The 18,747-nt window shown below is 39.3% G+C and overlaps 2 protein-coding genes across 2 annotated transcripts; both read right to left on the reverse strand.

Annotated features, from left to right (window-relative positions):
• Positions 1-59: 59 nt before the first annotated feature.
• LOC127773527 (ribosome biogenesis protein NOP53) lies at positions 60-4,733 on the reverse strand. The gene is made up of 11 exons (XM_052299610.1): positions 4,376-4,733; positions 3,750-3,928; positions 3,594-3,665; positions 3,313-3,393; positions 3,079-3,189; positions 2,676-2,761; positions 2,087-2,206; positions 1,875-1,997; positions 882-948; positions 728-804; positions 60-503 (listed from the first exon to the last, which is right to left on the reverse strand). Exons 1-11 carry the CDS (start codon positions 4,602-4,604, stop codon positions 491-493), a joined length of 1,158 nt encoding a protein of 385 aa, XP_052155570.1. The 5' UTR covers positions 4,605-4,733; the 3' UTR covers positions 60-490.
• Positions 4,734-7,389: 2,656 nt separating this feature from the next.
• LOC127773693 (probable ATP-dependent DNA helicase CHR719) lies at positions 7,390-18,061 on the reverse strand. The gene is made up of 12 exons (XM_052299829.1): positions 17,475-18,061; positions 16,311-16,446; positions 15,739-15,803; positions 13,852-14,046; positions 13,606-13,755; positions 12,573-12,971; positions 11,284-11,543; positions 10,968-11,186; positions 10,121-10,322; positions 9,744-9,897; positions 8,897-9,496; positions 7,390-8,328 (listed from the first exon to the last, which is right to left on the reverse strand). Exons 1-12 carry the CDS (start codon positions 17,820-17,822, stop codon positions 7,661-7,663), a joined length of 3,396 nt encoding a protein of 1,131 aa, XP_052155789.1. The 5' UTR covers positions 17,823-18,061; the 3' UTR covers positions 7,390-7,660.
• Positions 18,062-18,747: the final 686 nt, after the last annotated feature.

The raw sequence follows: 18,747 nt of genomic DNA on the forward strand, positions 1-18,747 counted from the left end.
AGGAAGTATAGAACACACAGACTTGACCTCCAAAAATAACCCAGGAATGCTCACCGCAATAAAGCCAATAGGTTTTATGTATTTAAGGCATATTACATAGGAAGCTAATTTCAGTGTAGAGATGGTAAAATTGAGCCATATCTTACATAAACAAGTAGAACAGTAGTTTACAATAATAAGAGATTTATAGTTTGACGTTCCAAAACTTTGCCTCAGGCAATTCAGAGGACAATTCAACGATTGAGCATTGCCCTGGCACTACAAAACTTGTAACAATTAAAAACTCGAATATAAAGAGAATAAACTATCCGTCTAAACTTCCGAAGCAATTTTGGCTTCGTCAGATCTGTTTGAAGAGTACAATTTTCCATAGCCTTGTGAGCGCTCTCCAATGCCTCCACAGCGCCTGTTCCTTGATGTTGTTCAAGACGCTCCACGTCTGGGATCGCCATGTTCCTCATTTGTACTGGAACATGCACAGGTGGCATTTCTAGCGTTGCTTCCTGCTCATGGGGGCAGATTTGATGTAAACATGGGTTATACTGTGAAGCATTCTTGGAGAATTATAGCAAACCATCCATAGAACACTTAACAGTCAGCAAAAAAAAAAAATGTTGTGCCAACCAAAAGATATCAATCAGCAAAGCTCTCAGACTCTCAGCCATGACTTGAACAAAACTATGCAAAATTCCTTGACTTATCTTTAAGATGAAACAAGAACACAAACCTTATTTTTCTGCTTGGTGCAAGTATTCCACGTTTCTCGATGCTCTTATATCGGTCCCTTGCTAGATTACAGCACCCCTGCATGAAATCATATAAAAGCAATTAGTTCGTGCTGAATTCTGGACCAGAATGGAAACTAAAGGAGTCCCTCTCACCTTCAGCTTTCTAAGAGAGCCACTAATCTCTTCTGTTAATAGAACTTGAACAGGAGCTGGTTCAAATCTGTTTGAAATTTGTAATTGTTAATTAGAAAACCAAACCCATCACCAAATAACAAGGCATATAGCATCACATGTACTCCCTCCGTTTCACAATGTAAGTCATTCTAGCATTTCCCACATTTTCATATTGATGTTAATGAATCTAGACATATAAATCTATCTAGATTCATTAACATCAATATGAATGTAGGAAATGCTAGAATGACTTACATTGTAAAACGGAGGAAGTAGCAACAAATCCTGCTATACTAAAATATACCCTCAGAAATAAGTCACTGTCAATGCTAATTTGAACAGCATAAAGTAATAGGGCGAGAGAAAAAGGACTTGGATGAGCAGATGAATATTTCTATCTTAATTAAGATAAAGAGTTTGTGGCTGACAAGATCCATGAAAAAGTAGGCGCATGCGATGATTTGATTATTGCTTTGCTGAACTGTTTTCTAACATGTGATGTGCTTGTAAGTGGGTGCATAACAGTATAACACCAAAATACTTCTCCGGAAGAGAACTTTACTCACAGTTCATAGAGTTTGTGTCAACTACTTCCTCCGTTTCATATTATAAGACTTTCTAGCATTGCCCCGTCTAGATTCATTAGCATCTATATGAATGTAGGCAAATGCTAGAAAGTCTTACAATATGAAACGGAGGGAGTACTCAACTGCCTCACTTCCGAAAAGAATACGACTACTACATCACGGTATTCTAAAATTATTGTTCTACTTGAGTGTCCATGAAACATCTTGCCTACTAACTTAAATGTCTCCATGATATACTATGGCATCATTATATGTGAAATATGCAAACTAAACTATTTTGTTAATTTGCAGAATCTTTAAAACAGTGTAGCAATTTTATCCAAGATTAAAGGAATTGCTGTAAGAAAATATGAGTGACTTAGAGTAGGTGATTTTAGAGGTGTACTTGTGTCTGCCCAGACGAGGCGGGGCTGACTTCAGTCTTTCCTGTTTAGCCACAGTTCGCCTTATGTGCCTTTTCTCCTTTTCCTCATCTTCTTTAGCAATTTCATTTATTATATCAGGCAGGCTGCAAAAAGAATAATATAATAATATAAGCTAACTTTGACTGAAATGGCAGATCTTGGGAGATTAGTGAACAAAAATAAAAAGAACTACCTATCTATTTCCTTTGAAAGATTTTCCATCTTCTTTGCTTCAGCTTCTGCTCTTAACCTCTCCTTACGACGAGCTCTTTTGTTCAGTTCTACTCTTGTAACTCTTTTCGTTTTAGTTTTCCTGAAAAAATAATAAATCATACAATCAAAAGTACACTCTAATAGTGTTTGCAAGACAAATTTAAAATTTACTGAGTCAGAACAGTGTGTTTTGTTCATCAAGAACAGCACATGGTAATTCCAGAATTCTTAAGTTACAAGCTGTGACTTTCATGGTTATTTTCACAAATACAGTAAACCTGAATTCTAATATAATTCCTTAGCAAGTGCCACATAGCAATTGAGGAATATAAAAACTCTAAACAGGGAAAACCCATATTTTGCTCCATTAGCTTATTATCATATAGAAATGGAAAAAGATATATTAAAACATAAAAGCTTTGAAAATATATATTGAGGGCATAGTGACCATGTTATCCCTAAAAGCATGTAAAAGCTTTGGAAATTTAAGCATCACGCATAAGTCTATCGTACAGCATAAGTGCATAACCTATTAAAACTATACTTCCAATAGAACAGTCGAATCTAACCACTGAGCAGCCAATGCATCAGCAGCCTGGTCTTCATCACCTTCTTCAACAGCTTCATCTCCATCATCCGCATCAAGAAAAAATTTCTGTAGGCAACATGCAGAAAAAAGGTATAAGTAAGATTGTACGCAAAAATGCTACATAGACATCACAAGCACAATCCACTAGTAAGGTGAAGGCCTGAAGGGCCATGCTATTCTAAATGAATATACCACAGAACATACTGACATTGTATATGGAATCCAACTCCAAAAATATTCAACTCATAATACACAGCGAAGTTCACAAAAAGGCAGTTTTCATTGCAAAGTAACTAAAAAGTTGAGAGTGCGTGTAACATGTCCAAGACATGAGAATATAGAAATTTCAACCATCTATTGGCAAAGAGATGCATAAGACTTACATCTTCTTCAGTGATTGCTTCACCAGGAACAATAAGTGGCACAGGTTTGGGCCCTAACTCTTTTGTGTAGATTTTACGCATCTCATCAGCAACAGCTTGAGCAAGAGAATCCTACAATGTCAACAGGATTTTGTTGTTAAATATAAGTGCTAAGATATCCACTAATATAAGGATCATCAGTTCCTAAAACATGGGTAACATTGCCAAATCCGGAACATAAATTACAAAACATACCTGATGTGCTTCGAATGGGGGATTAAATGAACATCCTGGGGCCTCAACTTCAACAGCAGGAATCACAGATGCGGTAGACCTCTGCAACAAAAATGATAAAAAGAAAAAAAAAGAAACTAACAAATTAAAATTGATATACAAAACCCACAAATTCAGCATATTGCAACAGAAGAGATTTGTAAATTTTGAAAAATATGACTGCATAGTTCTAAAAATCGACTTTTTGTAATACAAATAGAGAAAGTGAAAACAGATTAACAGAATGAGGAGCATAGCAACACCTTTTTAGCCTTGTGATCTCCTTTAACATCTTCACCCCAGATGTCAAGGATCTTATCACCTGAATCATCTTCCTGTAAAACAGATGAGTCCACCTTAGCAACCTGGGACTTGAACAAAAGGAAATTCATTTTGTCTCAAATAAAAGCAATTGATACCATGGGAACAATTTTCGCTTCCTGTGTCTCTTTCGATTCCTTCTTCTTTGACTTCTTCTTATCCTTCTTTGTCGTTAAAGAAGACGGGACTGGTTGTACATATGGATTCCGCTTCAATACACTCTCATGATATAGAACCTTCTCTCTCTTCTTCTCAATCTTCCTTTTGACAGGAATATCTATAGCCAGTAAACAAAAGTGCCAACACACCAAGGGATACATTATCAGGAAACACAGAGGTTACGAGGGAATAGACACAATAAACATTAACTCATTTAGAAACTTTGCGCCTACTTTGAAGCAAGTGAGATAATTCATTGCTGATATGAACCACTTTATAATTAAAGATCAAAAGGAGCGGTTAAAAGTAACAGAGCATATCCTCAGGTCCCAAACTGAAGGTTAACTAATCTTCACAGTATCAAAGCAATATATATAGATAAATGGTGATAGAACCAGCTTGACGCGACTATATGAAGCGATTTTTCACATTAAGCATTCCAAGAACACAAACTTTAGCGTCGATTCGAAACTTCTACCACAACCCGAACCACGAAGTAGAAGACTCGGGAGTCTATCACCCAGCAACATCCACACGCTCGACCCCACGTGCCTTGTGATTTTACCTTTGGGGGCGGCATCCGCCGCGGGGGCGTCGGCGGCGGAGGAGGTGGACGCGGCGGAGGCCGGCTTGTCGACGAAGAAGAGGGAGTCGGAGGGCAGGGACGGGATGGCGGCGGCCCCGGCGTGCGCGTCGCGCGTCTGCTTCTCGAAGAAGTCCTCGATGTCGTCGGTGCTGATGTTGGCGCGCCACGCCTTCTTCCCTCTCCGCGACCCCTTCGAGGCCTTCCCCATCTCCGCCGCCGCTGGTGCCCCGCTCACCTCGCGCCGCCGCCGCCGCCGCCTCGCGCTCACGTGGGAGAGAGAGAGAGAGCGGGAAGGGGAAGGCGGAGGCGGAGGCGGAGGGTTTGGGAGGAAGGCTTTGTGGGGAGTTAGGGTTTCTGCGGTTAGGATGGGAACAGGGTCACTGACAAGTGGGCCATTGGGTTGATTCATTAGGAGAGGAGGAATTACAGGTGGTTGACATGTGGGGCCAGGCCATGGAAGAGCGAGGCCTACCTGTCAGTAGCTTCTAGTGAAAGGGCAATACACAAATAATGATCTCAGTTAATCCAAAATTTGCGTGTAGTGGAGTAGTAGATTCCAACAATATAATGGAATTCAGAGCCATATATTCTATCTATTTTCAGATTATGGGGTTGTTTGAAGGAGCTTAAGATTATGATAAACACCTGTTTGTTAGCCAACTTATGAGAATCTGGAGAAACTGGTTTCTCAACTTCTGGCTTTAATTTATTTTTCTAGATTCTATAACTCCAGCTTCTCATAATATGAACCAAAAGCTGCACCGTTTGGGGGAGCTTTTGATTCTGGGAGAAGCTGCAGCAGCTAGAAACTCCCGCAAACAGACTCTATAAGTCGTTTTGACTTTGGTCAAAGTTAAGCTACTCCAAGTTTATAAAAAGAGTAGTAATATATTTAACATAAGACAAATACATTATAAAAATATATGAGTAAATTGTACATAGAGTCACATTGTTTTACCACTATCGCACTTTGGACCAGAGATAAGCTGACATTTTCAACTTGGACCAAGAAAAATTACCAAATGGTTCACCATGGGCATGTTCTTCTACCTTCAACTTTCCCTACCATGAGCAGGTTTGCCGAGTAGGTTGAGCAACCACCAGTCCACCGCCGCTGCAGCACTCACGCCGGAGCTCCCCAGCATTGCAAGCTTGAGTGGCATCTCGATATCTCCCCCACCTAGCTTTTCACTTGCGGTCAGAAAGAAAGCAGAAAAGAAATTCTCCATTGGCCTTGGCCATTGCAGGGACAGAGGTGAAGCTCGTTTGCATCGACGTTGGCGGAGCTCGAGGTGTAGCATGGTGCCGACCGGTGGAGCTCGAGCTCAAGACAAGGACCAAAGCCATGGGGCACACAGGTGGTGCTAGCTTGGCTGACGGATGTTATTGCGCCAGCGCCGATACCAATAGGACTTGAGGTCGAACGCCGCGTCGGTGCTACGGAGGCTCGATGTCAAGAATGGAGGTTGTGAGGGATGATGCTGAGTGCAGCGGTGGTGCCGGATAGGGTCTTTCACCGGTGATGTTCCTGCAACATGGAGAAGTGGGGAGGGAGAGGAAGCTTGAGGAAACGGAGGTCCAAACTGAAATCGATTGTAAAATTAGGTGGTTCATAGTGGAAAGGTTAGATTGCCTCTAGTCCAAGGTGCAACATTGGTAAAAAATATAGACCCAATATGCAAGTGACTCAAAATATATTTTATAGATTTAATGAAATTAATTTGGTGTCATAAATATTATATTACTGAATTTGTCTACAAAGTTAATTAAATTTAGAGCAATTTGATTTTGACTAAAATCTAAACAACTATAGTCTGAAACGGGGCAGTAAAATTTTAATTTCTTCTCCCTCTCACTATCTATCCCTCTAAATTATTACTCTGTATTTATATTTATTTAAGATGTCCGGTGATTTTCGAGTAGGCAAAATATCGAAGATACTTTTTGTGCCTACTTATTTGAATGTAATAAATGCTTCAAGCCGTCTCACTCTATCTTAAGAAATACTCCCTTCGTACTCGTAAAGGAAGTCGTTTAGGACAATGTTTAAGTCAAACCTTGAAAATATAAAATCATGAATAACTCTCAAGTTGTTGAGCTTGAAAATGTAAAAATTATATGAATAGATTTGTCTTGAAAAATACTTTCATAAAAGTATACATATATCACTTTTCAATAAATATTTTTATGGAAACAAGAAGTCAAATTTGAGTTTTAGAGACCGTGTGGCTGTCCAAAACGACTTACTTTACGAGTACGGAGAGAGGGAGTATTAGCCAACATGACAAAAACAACAACAATTTTTTTAGTGCCCAAATTTAGCCACCCTGACCATTCTATTTTTGTTTCCCTACCCATACTCTCTCTTTCCCTTCCTCTCATGTACAAGTCCCGCTAATATGCAAGTTGACATGCAAATCCAATTAACGTAAAAGAGTCTGTTGGAGTGGACCAAAAAAAAACAATATTTTGGTGAGAACGGCGGAACGAAGATTTGGAGAGCCAAATTTAGCACCTCAATTGAAGATGCTAATTTTTTTCCAACTATATAAATACAGACTATCATTTATATCTTATTTGTAAGTGTATCTCTTGAACATAATCATCAAGAAACTAATGCCAATAATTCTATTGACATTTCTAAATTCCATGCATTAGACATAGGCAGTTAGGCACCAGGACGTGTAGAGTGCCAACGATTTTCAAACCAGAAAGATGTCACATTCATATAGGATAAACAAATAAACTTGCTTTGATATCCTCAGTCCAGAATGTAGAGGGAGCACCTTATAGTCCAAATTTATTTAACTTTCCTGGTTTCATCGTATGTATAAATTGCTCGCGCAAAACTGATGAATATTTAATGCGATCATCCGGCCGCACAGAGCGCACAACCATGGATATGATCCATTGCAGAAACCTAGCTAGATTAACACCGATCGCTCGATAGATTACCAATAAACACCACTCCCAAAACACGACCAACAGTATAATTCTTCACACCAGAAAGCCACTCTGCCACTGGATATATCACGGCGAGACGAACAGTATATCTACTTTATACCAGAAAGCCAACTACGATGTTTTAGTTCTGATGGACACAATTTAATACCAAGAAATCCATACAATACCACTAATCCTAAAATTTGTAAGCTTAAATGTACCCTAAATACCCCCTGTTAATTTCTATCCAGGAGCACTCCTTTCTCAAAGGAGAGGATTCAAACAAATGCATCAGGGCAACAACATTCCTGAATCCCAAGATTAGAATGCCGAGCGCCCTTTTGAATCTGAGGAATTGGAGAAGTGGCTTGACCTTTTCCTTCTAAGGGTCTTCCATGTAAAACTGCCCCCCTGCAAACCACTTGTGGTGGATTCATCTTCGGCATCGTCTTCATTCTCATCCTTGCTATATGAAGAAACCCCAGCCCTTACTTTTTCTGGTGTCCACATTGGAATGCTGGCATCATCTGCAATGTTCACTAGAGATTTATGCCTTTTCCTCCTCTCACTGAAATCGACTTCTTGTACATCAGACGAATAAGCGCTCCGCTTTGCTCTTGGAGCCATCCTTGGAGTCTCTTCAACTACATCATCTGCTTTCATCCACTGATCACCAAAAGAGTCTGAGTAGACAACCTCTTTCCTGCGTCTCTTCGTAGTTAGCAGAACATTCTGGGGTTCATCTGCAGGTATCTTCTCTGTTAAAGTATCATTGGCAAACACCCAGTCTGGAACCTCAATTCCCTCCATGAGCCTCGGTTTGTAGTTTTCTCTTTGCCGCCTTTCTTCATCCATCTTCTCAAACAACCAGAATTCTTCATCATTACGAGCAGCCAAACGATTTATTTCACGCTCACTAGGGATATCAGTTCCCAGTGAGCTTGTTCCTCTCCTCAGGATCTCCTGCAGCAATGCTCGCCTATCCTGAGCTGCAGAAGGAATTGAAAGTGTTAATTCGCAATACACACACAGAAAATGAAAGTGATATGAAGGCTCTATGAATTCACATTTTTTTTAGAGTGCTTGCAAGTTACTAGAGGTACCTCCAAATAAATATCCACCGTGATCATTTTAGTACCTCTAGCACCTTCCAAGATCATTTCAGCAGTTAATATTTCTTTAAGTAAAGTACCTCCAGTACCTTTCCAAGCACCATAAAAAATCTACTCCCTCCGTTTCAGGTTATAAGACTTTCTAGCATTGCCTACATTCACATATATGTTAATGAATCTAATGAATTTAGATTCATTAACATATATGTGAATGTGGGCAATGCTAGAAAGTCTTATAATATGAAACAGAGGAAGTATGAATTTTGTTCGAGGATTTAATCTAACCTGTGGAGGTTGTGTTGAACAGCCCAGCCTGCACATTCACATATATGTTAATGAATCTAGATTTAGATTCATTAACATATATGTGAATGTGGGCAATGCTAGAAAGTCTTATAATATGAAACAGAGGAAGTATGAATTTTGTTCGAGGATTTAATCTAACCTGTGGAGGTTGTGTTGAACAGCCCAGCCTGGATAACTTTTGCATCAATACCCATCTTCTGTTTTGCACGGTCCAAGATCTCTTCTTCAATTGAGCCGACACTAACAAGAACGAATACACGCACTTCATTCTTTTGTCCAATACGGTGGGCACGGTCTTCAGCCTGCTGATCCATTTGAGGATTCCAGTCACTGTCAAAAATAATAACAGTGTCTGCAGTCTGCAAGTTCAACCCAAGGCCTCCAGCTCGGGTGCTGAGAAGAAACAAGAAATATTCTGAGTCCTTCTTGTTAAAATCTGCCAATAATCTCCCTCGCTCTTCAGTCTTCGTAGATCCATCAAGCCTCATGTACTTGAACTGGTACATTTGCAAATATACTTCTAAGATATCAAGCAGTTTTGTCATCTGAGAGAAAAGCAGAACCCTGTGACCAGCTCTCTGCAATTTTGGAAGTAGCCGGTCAAGCAATTCAAACTTCCCTGATGATCTAACAATTTCCTGCCGTTGATACATGTTATAATGCTCAACGAATAGATAGGGATGATTGCAACATTTTCTAAGTTGCATCGACAGATTTTGCAAAGCCTTTGATTTGAGTCCTGCATATACAAACATGACAATAAGTTTGTTGTTTTCTTAAGCAAGACAGAAAGGTCATAAAAAGAATGAAAGTGAAAAACTAAAAGCAAGGATGAGACTATGAATTAGATATAGCAACAACAGGGGAAAAAAAAGATCCATATTTGCAGTGGAGCCAAGTCATTAATTCTGAGCATTATTCCAATCTCTTCGAACCAGTCAAACATTACAAACAATTAACAATATGAAAAGGATTAGTATCCATACCAGATCCTAGACTAACCCTTCCATTGCTAGTGACTTGTTCATAGTATGCTTTTTGCCAAGCAGACATGTCACACTTGAGTATTACTTGTGTTTTCACAGGAAGATATTTTTCCACTTCATCTTTCTTCCTCCTCAGCAAAAATGGACGCAGCACCTGTGCAGAGAACAAAGAGTAACGGAATTATTTAAATAAATATTCAAATATATTAATAATTAGCCTAACTCATGTTTTAGCCACACACTTTGCATGCTGCAGGAATTCAACCGAAAAGGTGATATGCCAAGAGAAAGTTAAAGCTAACTATTGCAAATTTTAAGTTAAAACTTAAAAATACTGAATGACATGAGTAGGTGGATTGGGGGCAACCATCACTCACTTGATGCAAACGATGTATAATTAGCAGCTGTTCCTCATCATTAAGGCTGACTTCACATGCAAATGGTGCATTAAACCATTCCTCAAAATTCTGTGATGAATTAAAAATATTGGGAAGAATAAAGTTCAGCAAAGACCACAGCTCTTGTAGGCTATTTTGGATTGGAGTGCCAGTCAAAAGTAATCGGCGACGGATTTGATATCTACAAATGAAGTATAGTAAATGTAAGTTAGTGTAAAATGTCAATTCAAAAAAATCAATGTAAAATTATCCTAAAAAATCAAAACTATTCATTTCACTAAGCTTGAAGGAATATGTTAATAATGTCCAATCACTAAAAAGAAGGATGAAGAATAAATGTAAAAGAATTTGAGAACATGAGAGTAGGCAAGTAGCCATGAAGCAAACAAATACTGAGGTGCGAAAGAAAATAGGTGTGCTAAATACCAAATTATATTCACAAAACAAACTAATAATGTATTACATTCACAGAACAAATTTCATTCTTATAATTTTAGTGAATGTTACCAATCCACAATGAATTTGATGTTGTGTTTGGGGCCCACTGTCACCTTCTTTGATGAGAAATAGAAAAGTTCCAAGTGATAATCAGCCAAATATAACTAGTCTCCTGAATGCAAACTGGTGAAGTCACAAGGTTTTTAAAACCACTTTTGGGGAGGAGGTTTGTAAGACCTGGTACTACAAATAATACTTAATTTTTTTGGGTCGCTAATACTGAAATCATTTATGGGCCAGTGGGTCAAAAATCATAGGACATAAATTGTGAGTGGTATGTGATCACATGCTGAGTTTTACTAGAGTATATTATGAGCAAAATCTATACCTAGAAACTAGTGTGCGAGCAAGCGCACATTCATGGTTTTTCAAACGATGTCCTTCATCAACTATCAGATAATGCCAGTGAACCTTCTTCAGGAACTTCAGATCTTTCAGTATCAAGTCATAGTGCGTGAGCAAAACATTAAACTGCCGTTGTCCAAAATTCTTTTCCCTTAGAGCCTTCCTATCATCTGGACGACCATCATACAGAATTGTCCCAATGCTGCAAAACACAAAAGTATGATCAGTTTGGGTACTTTGATACAATGTAGAATGGAAATATACACAGATGTTATGATCATCCTCCCAATGAAAAGTACCTAGGAGCCCAAGTTTTGAATTCATTAGACCAATTTGGTAACACGGCCTTTGGTGCTATTATTAAGTGTGGTCCTGTAACCTCCTTCTTCTCCAATAGATAGGCGATCAAAGCTATGGTCTGAATTGTTTTCCCCAAACCCATTTCATCAGCCAGAATACCATTCAAATTATTGTTGAATAAAGAAAGCATCCATTGCAGGCCCTCTAATTGATATGGTCTTAACTCCCCACCTTCAAGAGCTGATGGTTGTTCCGTTACCTATAAATTCAAAGAAAGGGAATAAAAAATGTTTGTTTTTAGTTGCATGAGTCCAAAAGTGCAGAGCGCTACAATTGTACTGTAATGATGCAGGAAAAGGATAAAATAATGTAAAACCAGAACAGCAAAATCGTCAACAAGAGATGGATAACCGATCGTTAACACTGGAAGTACCCCATTTGTAGACCCATGGGCAGTGAAGTATCATACATTTGCAGGTATTGAAATCAAACAGAAACAACTATCATTATATCAGCAAGTTATCGAAGAAAAAGAAAAAAAATACTGAAATATGATAAGTCTTTAATATCAGATTGCCCATGTCACATGAGAATGCAAACAGTGACAATGGCCAGTTGTTCAAAAGTTAATTTCGCAAACTATGTATATGTTGCCAAACTACAGATCTAATGTTAATTTTACACAAGTGCACATCATTTGCCCAAAAGTTTCAAGCAACCTTATAGAATCATATTGCAATCGAACTGACAAGGTAGGCACATGCCAGTGGCATGCAATTTTCAAGAAATGCCATAATGTCACATTGCAGATGAGAGATGAACAAACACAGTAAGTTTTACATGTCTACCAGACTACCACTGATGCCTAGTCAGCTAATGTAACAGTGGGGTTTCTTGGTAATTGCGTAAAAAGATCTGTACTTTGTGAAATAAAATTTTGAATTTGTAATTTTCTCAGTTTCCCACACTTCGGCAATGTATATGTAGTTTTCCCAAATTTAATCCTTATCCAAATCGTCATTTATTTATTAACACCAGGGATCCGAGGGAAGCATAAACTAAAAGTGCACATCAAAAGCACGCACTCAAAGGTCAAAATTATGTCCCGCCTACTTCTGGAATTTTATCGTATGCTCACATCAATACATTGGTCCTCTTCTACTAAGCTGCCACATTAGTTTTTTTTTACTTATACAAATAAGATTGTCCTAAGAACCCAGATGACCCCATCACTTTCTCAGGCTGCACATGCATAAAATTCATATGGTGAAAGATGAACTTCATATACCTTCTCTTCAATAGAGTGGACGGTAGAATCAAGCCTATGGCCAGCATTAAATTTACTATGATCAGCAGAACTATGATGGTCTGCATCAACATCTGATGGGGACTCTTCATCAGGGGATTCAACCTTGAGGCCTGATATTTGAGAACAATCATCAGACTCTGACCCTTTTGGCAGTTCAGATCCATCAGGGCGACTAACATGCTCAGCATCTTTTTGTCTCTGCACAGCTTTCCCTATTCCTTCAAGAAGCTCATTTGTTTTTCCAAGGAGCAGTTTCAGGCGCTCGTTCTTGCTCTCCTCAACCATACGCAAATAAGCTTCTTGGTCACCAGCCTTCAAAACTTGTAATCTACTCTTTTCCATGCGATTTATACGTTGACGTGCACGAACATGCCATGCCTACATTTAGAGGAAAAAAAAGGTCACAAACATTTGAACAATCCACAAAAGGAATATATCTAGGAACAAGTACATATGCTCTAACAAAGGAAATGCAGTACAATGATAACTCGATAATGTATTGATGAAGTAGCAAACAAGAATCAAGAATTTAAACATCTTTTATAGAGACTTGATCCATACTATCACACAAAAACTCAATCTTTAATTCATTATTTTTGCAGGGTACACAATTAAGTCATCATCCATAAGGTATTGTTCACTTGTTTTCTCACCAAAATGTGTGTGCCATCAAAATTCTCATCTTCCATAATCACCAAGAGCATAAAATATTATTCCAAGGCATATCATAAGTTATAGGCGCGAGACCATTACAGATAGGGGCATAGGGCATAAAATATTATTCCAAGGCATAGTAAAACAAAAATAGTTTCTTTTCTCTTATACCTATAGGCACTATTGGCAAACAACACTGTCATAAGGTACTGGTACCAGTGCAACCTAGTCTTTGTAACCAAAAAAAAGGGAATAATTGGTCCAAAATATGGTGAGTTAGTTTCTCCATAGGGAAGGAACCAATTAGGCCAATCTCAAGCTATCTGTTAATCTCTAATGAAAATTATATTGACCGTACCAGAACTCCATCATTGCGCTGTTTTTTTCGTTTGTAGGAAGCCGGTACTTGTAGCTGATACTCCCTAGCAGCATTAAGAATTTCTGAAAAAAATTTCCTCTTCCTGATCTCTGCCTGGTTCTTTTCCTCCTCTTCAAGTCTTGAGATCCTCTGTTGTTCCCAAATACCAAAAAGGGAGTCCTTATTAATTCAAGTGTATATAAATTAACCAAACATATAATAATCAAAAGATACATGATACAAAACCTCTGAGAATCTCTTTTTGCGGTTGATATCATCAGCATCCATTGAAAAACTATCTCCAATTCCATACATGGTAAAAGGATACCGTATACGCATCATCCCCCAGTCAAACAATTGCCTATCAGGGTGTGCACATTTTTTGTGTAGCCAGTATTCTGCACTGATATCAGTCCTTACTTTCTTCTGCAAGTCTAATAACTGCACAAGTATATGAATAATCAGCGAGCTTGATAGGATAACTCACTTCTAATATCGTACTTCTTGATATAGACCTATGGAATTCATACACTTGTTGAGCTTTGCACTAGATAGTTTCAATTTTCAAATAGCCAAACTGTCCAACAAAATAGAATTAACACCTCGCTAAAGGATAGTGCACAGATCATATGATGATACTACTATTGTACTAGTACTCCCTGCCTAAAGACGTCCTCCATACCAACTACTCAACTGATTAATTGTTTCAATGCCTTGATCAAAACGGAGTTGGATCTAGCTAGGTGCATAGCAGTTTTTGTGGAAAAGCACAATACTTAATTACTTATGCAAATCATTGTACAGTTGAGAAATTACAGAGATCCTTTGTGGTTTTTTTATAGAAGTACCGAGGCATATTAAATAAAAAAAATCAGTAAGGCGTGAGTTATTTACATGTACATTCAAGACCCAAATTTAGGAACAAATTCTATCCATTCAGAAATATGATATTTTAGAAAGCATGCAGTCAAACATCTTTACTAGTTACTACTGAGGGAGTGGGGAGGAGGAATGTGGTTTAGAACACACCATCACAATCACCAATTCGAACATTTTTAGTAGTGAAGCTTATTTATCTATTGAGTAGAGGGCCTATTAGATAATTTGCAAAATCACCATTGCGGTTGATGTAGCTTCACACCTCCATCCCTGAATTCCTCAACCGGCCACATATATATCTGAACTCCTGATTCGCAAGCGCGTTCAGTGTGAATGGTTCTCACGATTTCCATTTTAGCGTTCTCCCAGTGAGTGATATCCATTTTCTGTTCCGCATAAAACAATCTGTTTACGCGAACGTATGTGTGGTCATTCCACTGACAGAGCGCTGGGCTTTAGAGGTAGAGGGCTACATGAGCTTTCTTCTTTTTAGGTTTTATCAATTTTGGTTCAAAAAGAAATCTTTGAGTAGATAAAATTTTCAAGAAAAGGAAGTTTTTCCAATGGATCATTGGATTTTTTTTCTCTCTATTGACAGTTTTACCATATTAAAGTTTGTATCCATAATAACTATGGGAAGTTTTCTCTCAGAATAAAAATCTGTAGAGTGATTTTTCTAATGGAAAGATTTAAACCCATATAGGAAGTTATCAAAACTTCCTAGATGGCTCGTACCTAATGCTACGCATGTTACGCATGATAACGTGAGCGCAAATTGCGTGCCACACACTCCCTCGCCCATTAGGCGCCCCCGACGTTTACATAGTAATCATCGCCACATCAATAGTTTCCTTGGTTTCTGTTCTAGGAGCTAAAACAACTGCCTAGGATAGTACAGTTATGGTTTTCTTCACACATGCATCAAGATTTGGTAGGCAAACTGCTAGTTAAAGACAATAAGTTTTTTGGTACAGTCAAAAGAAAAGACGAACAGTTTTTCCCTGGACAAGACTACTGCAGTACATTATTGGGTAGTAACGTCTGAAATCTGCCCGTCCATAAAATGTACTAGAAGTCTAAAATGCAATAGATTATGCATGTTTGCACAAATGTCGCTTTCCAAACAAAGTTAATTTGTATACTTCACACCACTAGGGACATCACTGTACACAAAAGGCACCATCTAAGAAAAGCAGTAACAGCAGAAAACATCAACGCCTCCAAAGTAACATTTGCTTCTAATATCACATTTACCTTAAGCCCGTACAATTCAAGCAAACACTTCATTTGCAAATCTTCACCCCTAGTAGATGGTAATCCTGGCACATAAACAGAAATGAGTTTGGTGGTGGTACATAACTAATACAGTAGTCAACAACAAAGCAGGTTTTAGAGAGGCTGAATATTAAAAATATCTTATGCATGATAATATTAGTAGGCAGCATCCTATTGGTGGAATATATGCTAAGAATAGTTTCAGAAAAAACTAAACTGTTGACAATAAAACACGTATAGACTTTAAAAAGTCAAACACAACAACATCAGCTTTTGCACCGTTTCAGAAGGCCAGTTATAATTCAACTTTTTCACAGAGCAAGCTTACAGGCCCAAAAGCAAAAGGTTTGCAGTTTACACCAAGGCCAGTCCTGGGAACTTCGTAAGACCAAAATGTAGTAGGCCGGGAAAACACATCCCAACCCATCCAGTTTTGTAAGAACAGGAAAATCAAAGCAGGATAATCACAAACACCAAAGAGGAGTCTTGCCGTTAAAGTAATTTAACTTAGAATAAATCAGAAAGTAAAAATAGGTGATGTATGAGCAGACCTTCAAGTTCAGTCAGCCTATGCTGAATGGAAGTGTTGAAGCGGTCTTCTTTTAAAGCAGTCAACTCTGAGTATGACATATACGGTCCTTGATTCTTCAATACAGCATCTTCAAGCTCTTGAATCAAGGTGACTCCCTATAAGGCAATCGATTTATTCTCAGTTAAAACGCAAATGAGAAGGCCATTCAAAAGCCTACTCATAAGCACTATGCCTCAGCCATAACCCAAAAAGGAGAACAAGAGGTAATGACACACCCAATCATTGCAGTGACAATATGGTGCTTTGAAACTACAACCCTAACAACAAAATCAAAAGCATGCAACTCAACAAGGCCCAAATAGTATGAATCTAACTTTTGGACCAGAATTTTGTTTCAATCACATAAAAACAATATGAGGTAATGTATGTAAGTAAATACATCTACTGAGGGCAAATCCTTGTATAGACCCAGTATTAACCAAGTTCTCTGGAACTTATATCCCGTTTAGGCTATGTTCGGTTAATTCCCAGGAGGGAGGGATTGGAGGGGATTTATTCCACACCTATTGTGGTGTGCAATTATTCCCCCTCAAACCCCTCCAATCCCCTTCAACCCCCTCCAAACCGAACAAGGCCTTAAAGACAATAAGGCTTTTACTAATATAATCCTAGACGCTAGTACACACTTCACAAACATGGTGGCATACCAACTGTAAAAAAAAAATGATTAATGACATCTAAAATATTACACACCACAAACATATATGCATTTGTAAAAAATAAAAAAAAAATGATGTTTCCACATCATCAGAAATCCCTAAAACACTAAACATCTCTTTTTTTTTGGTGGAACAAGCATCCGATCCACAAAGCAGTTCTAGCTCCAGATTAATCAGGTAAGTATGCCTTGCAATGCCTCCACCCGATGAAACCCAAAACCATACTAGGTATAGACATTCATCAAAAAATATCACCGGAGGAGCGTTCTACAAGTGCAGCCCACATTCCCCAACTGTAAACCACTCTAGAATCCAGCAGCACGGGAAACCCTAACTACATCTCGCCAATTCTACTGAACATGCTAGCTAATCCAACAGCTAGCACTAATCGAGCAACTCGAAGCACACCCAACCGAAAGGGGAACGCACAGCAAAATTGATGAAGCACAGGGGCGCGCACGCACCTCATCCGCACCGGGAGAAGCATCCGCGCGGTCCTCCTCCCCCTCCCCGCTCTCGCCGCATCCATCCCCGACAGCCGCCGCCGCCGCCGCCGCCACCTCCTCTTCACCCCCCTCCTCCCCTTCCCCCTCCCACGCGTCGCCGCCGTGGTAGATGGACGAGACGGCGTGCAGGACGGCGGGCGGCAGCGGGAGGTTGCGGGAGAGCAGGTTGAGCGCGCCGATGAGCGTCCTGGCCTGCTCCGACGCCCCGCCGCCGCCGCCGCCGACGACGACCTCGTCACCGCCCACGGAGGCGGGCGGGGCCACCACCGCCGCCGCCGCCGCCGCCGCCTCCACCGAGGCAGCCATCGCCTCCCTAGGGTTTCGCTCCGCCTCCGCGGCCGCGAGGCGAGGCGAGGCGGCGAGGGTTCAAATCGGGGCGCGGCAAACGGTCGATGGTTTCCTTCCTCCGCTCGCTTTTGAGGGGGGAAGACTCGTTTTCCCGCTGCTTCGTCGGCTTCGATCGATCGACCGGGGCGCGGGGAAGGTGAGGCAGGCGCCGCGCCTGTGTGGCTTGGCTTGGGCTTTCGGTGGGGAATTTTTAGGGTTTTTTTATTTTTGTTTTTTTTACGGCGTTCGGGTTGGGGATATTTGTAGTGGGTCGGGTCGGTGGACCTGTCGGATCCGATTTGTCTTAACCCAAGGCCCAGCCCATAACGATATGTTTACAGTACTCCCTCGGACTTCAAAATAACCAAACAATTTTGCTATATCTCATTCGAACGATTTTTTCTTATCTCTCACTCGATTTTCTCACTCAAATTTACAGTGCATTTTCTTGTAATTACAGTGTAATTTATGAAACTTACACTATAACTTTTGTAAGTTACAATGTAATTTTTGAATCTTTGCATGTAAATTTTAAATTTTGTATTGTATTTGGTCTTTTTCTTGAGGATATGGTAATTTAGTGTCCATTATGGTGTTTCTTAATTGCTTTTTGCTTTTTATTATATCTATCGGATTTTAATGCAAAGATTAAAAATATGTGTGATACGATCATAAAAATCTTTCGAAAGATGTATAGGTACTCCCCCAAACAAATCTGGATAGGCTATCGATAGTATCCATGTTCAATATTTTATTACTATAATTTTTGTTATATATTTATCGATAATTTTTTTCCTAAAAATTTGACGGATGTAATTACAGTATAATTATAATATAATTATATCGAGACTTGCATGCAATTACACTGTAACTTGCATGTAATTTGTACGTAACTTTCACATGT

This window comes from Oryza glaberrima, chromosome 5 (genome assembly GCF_000147395.1).
Source record: "Oryza glaberrima chromosome 5, OglaRS2, whole genome shotgun sequence".
Classification (NCBI taxonomy): domain Eukaryota; kingdom Viridiplantae; phylum Streptophyta; class Magnoliopsida; order Poales; family Poaceae; genus Oryza; species Oryza glaberrima.